This window comes from Sapajus apella, unplaced genomic scaffold (genome assembly GCF_009761245.1).
Source record: "Sapajus apella isolate SASKATOON/1434 unplaced genomic scaffold, GSC_monkey_1.0 scaffold3501, whole genome shotgun sequence".
In the NCBI taxonomy this organism is placed as follows: Eukaryota; Metazoa; Chordata; class Mammalia; order Primates; family Cebidae; genus Sapajus; species Sapajus apella.
The window spans coordinates 1-5,339 of record NW_022440427.1 but is presented as its reverse complement, the minus strand read 5'-3'; the positions used below and the strand labels follow the sequence as shown (position 1 = coordinate 5,339).

The following is a 5,339-nucleotide window of genomic DNA, read 5'->3' as shown; positions in this document are numbered from 1 at the left end:
GAGATGTGGTTTCACCATGTTATCCAGGATGGTGTCGATCTCCTGACCTCGTGATCTGCCCGCCGCGGCCTCATAAAGTGCTGGGATTACTAACACTTCCTTTTATTATTGCTTTGCCTCCCAGGAGAACGGAGCCCCCAGGGAGGCAGGGGAGTCTTCCTTGTTGAGAAATCTATACCCAGTGTCCAGAGACCTGCGGAGGGACCTTGGGTTCTGGGCTGCTGCCCTGCACCCAAATCTTCCCAGGAGTTTCTTGGATCTCAGTTGGGTGCTGAAATGGGCATTTGGGGTGTGGAACATATGAATAGTTGTGATTTGGGGTCCCTTGGAGGGGTGCAGGGGTGTGGAATTAGCCCAGTGGGGGCAGCCGAGGACTGAGTCAAAATCCCCCTGGGGATGTCCACCCCAGCAGCCTCCTTGACCAGCAGGGTGGCAGGAAGCCACGCTTCTCCAGGCATCCTGATGCTCAAAGTTCTCAAGTCCCACAGGTGATTCAAGGACTGAAGCAGAGATCAGCGAGGTGCGGGGTCTGGGTGCTGCTTTTCCCCAGGAAGAGAGCAGAGCCTGCCTTGTACTCATTGGGCTGTAGGTGGGGGCTGGATGGCCTGAGCCCCCTCCTTTCCTGGGGTGCAGGGAGCCGCAGGACACAACCCGCAGTCCCAGGATTTAGGGCAGGGAGTCCTGGAGCAGCCAAGGGGCAGGTTTGGTGTGGGGCTCAGTCCCCAGGGTACACGGGGAGGTGAAGGTTCCATGGCAAGACATCTGTGTGGAGACTCCAGGGGAGACAGCTCGGAATGGAGGCTGGGCAGGACACTGGAGGTGGGGAGCAGACCTCCGGGATGGGGAGGCAGGAGCCCCAGGGACAGGGCACTCAGGGAGCAGTGGCCGCCCCCAGCAGCAGCAGGATCCCAGCCAGCAGAGGTAGCCACTCAGGGACCATGGTGGGTCCTTTGTGCGAGGCATTGGTGGTGCTGGTGGGGGTGTCAAGGGGCAGACCGTGTAGGGCTCCGGGTAGGCTCTGAAGGCCATGACGTGCGCTATGAAGGTCTGCTCCTGCATGCCATGAACGAGGTGTGCCTGCAGGCCATGGGCAAAACAGCCAGGTCCTTGACTGCAGGAGTCTCTTCATCCAGGGGCACTGCTGACTGCTGCCAGTACTCGGGGCTCCCTGTAGGAGGGTTCAGTTGCAGGCAGACAGGAGGTGCCATCCAGTCCTCCATCCTTGGCACCCTGGTCCCCCTGGGAGGGCCACCCCGCGGCACTCACCGCTCTGGCTCTTGGTAACATCCAGCCGGGCGCCGTCTTTGAACACATAGCCGGGACCGTTTCCATATAGGAGATCCGTGTAGGCCTTCCCGTCCTGGGCCTCGCCGGGGGCCAGCCCTGCAGAGAGAGGGGTCCCGTGGTTGAGCTGAACACAGCTGTGGGAGTGCCTCCCTTGTGTTAGGCACTGCCACCTTTTGCTGGTCCGGAGCTTAGTCCTTGAGACCCTACAGGGCAGGTGCCAGCATTGCCTCTATTTGACAGAGAAGGAAACTGAGGCTCAGATTTCACCCACATAATTTATGGAGCAGTACCTGCCTCTCTGCCCAGGCCTACCGTAGACGGAGCTCCCTCGCAGGGGGTAGCCACCAAAGGAGAAAACGTGGGAGTGGTCAGCGGTGACGAGAGTCAGCGTGTCCTCCTCGCTGGTGAGCTGGCCCGCCCTCTCAATGGTGTCGTCGAACATGATCGTCTCAGTCAGTGCCCGGTAAGCCCTGCTTTCATGATGACCATGGTCGATGCGGCCGCCTGCAGGAAGGCCAGAGGGGGGTGATGCTTGAAACTGCCCTGCTCCAACCTCCTACTCCCACTCGCCAGGGGCCATCACACACCCTCGACAAAGAGGAAGAATCCTCGGGGGTTCCTGCTCAGCAGGCGTAGGGCGGCCTCCGTCATCTCCATCAGGGAGGGGTCTCGTGTGGGGTCTCGGTGGATCTCATATTTCATGTCTCCGGGCTCAAAGAGACCTGTGGGACAAGGGGTCCCGTGGTGACTGGCAGGTTGGGGGTGGGAGGGTGCTGGCAGACCTGCACACAGGCTTGGAAGATGCCATCTGAGGCCATACGAGGGGTGCCAGGGCAGAAAGGGGGTCATTACCCATGAGGTGGGTCACAGACGGGTCCAGGGAAGCCTGCATGAGCTCAGTGCGGTTCCACACGTACCGGGCACCCTGCAGGGACACAGCCAGGCCTGAGCCCACAGTCCTGAGCCCCACACCCCTGCACTCCCCCTGCTGTGCCCCCCTCACCCACCAGCCCCCATCACCTGGTGCTTCGACAGCCATTCCTGCACAAGGTTCTTCCCGTCCATTCTGATCCCGTCGTGGCTGTAGTTATGGGGGTACTCAGGGTCTGGGGTCCCCATTCGAAACATGTACTTTCGGCCTCCGCCTAGGATCACCTGGGGACAGAGGATGGGACAGGTGGGTTTGGGGTCTGGCTGGCCCGATGCCACTTCCTCATGCACAGCCCTTGGCTCCCCTCCCCAGGGCTGTGGAAAGGGTCCCGCCAGGGTTGCACGTTCTACGTCTCCAGCCTCCAGACCCTGCTGTTCCAATTAGGCTGTTGGTTGCCTGGGTCTGAGCTGGTGCCCACTGCTACTGTCTATCCAGCCCCAGCCCGTGGCCTTGGGGTCTCACGTCAATGTCCATGTTGGAGATGAGCTGCGTGGCAATGTCCCGGCAGCCCTCCCTGAGGACGGAGAAAGGCATGTTGGAGTCCGAGTACCAGTTGCGGTTCACCGTGTGTGCGTAGGCACCGGCTGGCGAGGCGTGCTGCACCCGTGTGGTGGTCACCACTCCCACGGACTTCCCTGAGGGTGACAGAGGTCAGGATATGCGACAGAGGTCTGTGACCTGGCCCTGACCCTGCAGCGGGCCCCAGCTCACCTGCCTTCTTGGCCCGGTTCATCACGGAGACAACCTCATTGCCGCGGGTCGTGTTGCACTGGTTAAAGCGGGCGGCTGCGCTCAAGCCGATGGTCTGGAAGTTGCCCTTGACCCCACACAGGTAGGCCGTGGCTGTGGCTGCGCTGTCTGGCACATGCTTGTCTACGCTGTATGTCTGGGGACAGAGACACTCTGGGCTCTTCTCTGGGGCAGACACCCAGATCCAGACCATGATCTCTGTCCTCTGGGATTGCAGCTGCCTCCAGCTCTTACTCCAGCCCCAGCAGTTTAGGGTCCCTCCCTCCTCCCGCCCTCCATAGCCAGGATTCCTCTTCTCTGCTTGGAGGACTCCGAGGTGGCCCAGCCCTCACCTTGGACAGAGCCACGTATGGGAAGCGGTCCATGGCCAGGGGCGTCTCTGGTCCCAGTTTGCCCTTCTTCTGCCCCTTTAGGATCCTGGCGGCTGTCACCGTAGACACCCCCATCCCTGAAGGAGCAGAAATGTGTGAGGCTTGGGCCCCAGGGCTGTCCTGGAACCACCGACGGTCCGGGTGCCGGGGCTGCCAGGGCTGCGGGCTGGACAGCCTTGCTTACTCACCGTCGCCCAGGAAGAGGATGAGGTTCTTGGTGGCTGTATGTGTGGGCTGCAGCTTCTTGGCGGCATCCAGGGCCTTGGCTGCCTGACGGTTCCAAAAGGCCGGGTTCTCCTCCTCAGCTGGCCAGGGGGAGAGCAAAGATCAGGTCAGCCTGGACTTGGGGGTGCCCTGTGTGTAGGGGCAACAGGAGAGCCCCATTACCTGGGATGATGCCCAGGGAGAGTTGCAGCTTCAGGCCCAGCAGCAGCAGCAGCAGCGCCCAGGGTCCCTGCATGTCTGGAGTAGCAGGCGAGCGGTGAGGCGGGAACACCGGGTATGGAGTAGGCACTGCACTCCAGGCCGCCTGGGTTTAAATCCTGGAGAAGTGTCCGGGGGCCCTCCCCTTGTTGCCACCTTGACCCCACCCAGCCTCTTAATTGAAGCCACACTGTCTTAAGGGAGTGGCAGGGTGTGGCTGGGCTGGGCTGGGGTCCTGAAACAGGCGGCTCAGGGTGGGACCAGGTGTCCCCCAGGGAAGGGTGGGCTGTTGGGTGCAGATGCCATCTGAGTGAGTGTGCTGTTCCTCCTGCAGCCAGGAGCCCGCCCCCCACCCCTGCTCATTGTCTTGTGTGGAACAAGACACCCTGTCCCTCATTCATTCACCCATTGATTTCTGTATTTCCTGGGAGCTGGGGCCAGGCTCTGTTTTGGTGCCGAGAGGAGGGGAAGCTGGAGGCACACAGCTTGGGCCAGGGCCTGGGTTAGCGTCCTGATACCGGGAGCCTGGGCCATGCGGGAAAGGGCTACGTGGGGGCCTTGCTGCCCTGGCACCCCCTTGCTCCGTCATCTGGTCTTGGCCTGAACAGGTGGGACTGGCAGGAATCTGGGCCCAGAGCTCCAGGGCTGTGAGCTCCTGTGGGGACAATGGTGACAACACTGAGCGGGGCCACACCAGTCTTGCCCATTGCTCACATGTGTGTGATTATGTGTTTTCGTGGGTGCACTCGCACTGATGTTTGGATGATGCAGGTGGGTAGAGTCCAGCGCCCTGGGCCACCCAGGCCTGGGCTGCATCTTCCAGAGCGGCTTGTGCACTTGAGGTTGATGCCTGTTCCCTTGCACAGGTAGATGGAGCCTGGTGCCAGTCTGTTTTCCATGGGCCCTGGGCACACCCAGAACTGTAGCCTCTCACATGCGGCTCTGATGTTTTGATAGCCTCGGGCTGACTTAGAAAGTATTTCTCCAGTTCACATATGCCCCCATCACTTTTTTTCTTCCAGGTTTTTATTACTAATTTATGTTTTTGAGACAGGGTCTGGCTGTGTCACCCAGGCTGGAGTGAAGCAGTACAATCACGCCACACCTCCCAGGCTCCAGCGATCCTCCCACATTGGCCTCCCATGTATCTACATTACATGCAGCTCATTTGTAATGCTTTTGAGAGGCAGGATCTCCCTATGGTACCCATGCTGGTCTTGATCTCCTGGGTTCAAGTGATCCTCCAGCACTGCTAGGATTGCAGACTTGGGCCACCAATCTGGGCCCACATTCAGGAGAAATGTGTCTGGAGAGGAAGCAGAGTGCCCAAGGGTGGGCAAAACAGACCTCTGTCCTCATGGAGGGCACAATCTAGCGGCAGAGGAATGTTTTGAGAGATGTACCAAGCACTGGCCATCAAATTGTGGGAGTTGCTGGACTAGGACAAGGGGTAGGAAGGCCTTTCCTAGAAAGTGTGGTTGGGGCTGAGAATTAGGGATAACTAGGAGTTAGGCTGATGAAGGAGGTGAGGTGGGGACGGGAGGAGAAACGGTCTGTCTCTGTCCGAGATCACCCTG

General features: G+C 60.0%; 1 protein-coding gene across 1 annotated transcript; it reads right to left on the bottom strand.

The window, feature by feature from the left end:
• Positions 1–276: 276 nt before the first annotated feature.
• On the bottom strand, positions 277–3,814 carry LOC116547532 (alkaline phosphatase, germ cell type-like). Its single transcript, XM_032273468.1, is given in 13 exon segments — positions 277–975; positions 978–1,097; positions 1,100–1,168; positions 1,267–1,383; positions 1,600–1,791; positions 1,875–2,009; positions 2,140–2,212; positions 2,308–2,442; positions 2,681–2,853; positions 2,930–3,104; positions 3,301–3,416; positions 3,528–3,644; positions 3,727–3,814. Coding segments are annotated over 13 exon segments (1,599 nt in total). The 5' UTR covers positions 3,800–3,814; the 3' UTR covers positions 277–871.
• Between the last annotated feature and the right edge of the window lie 1,525 nt (positions 3,815–5,339).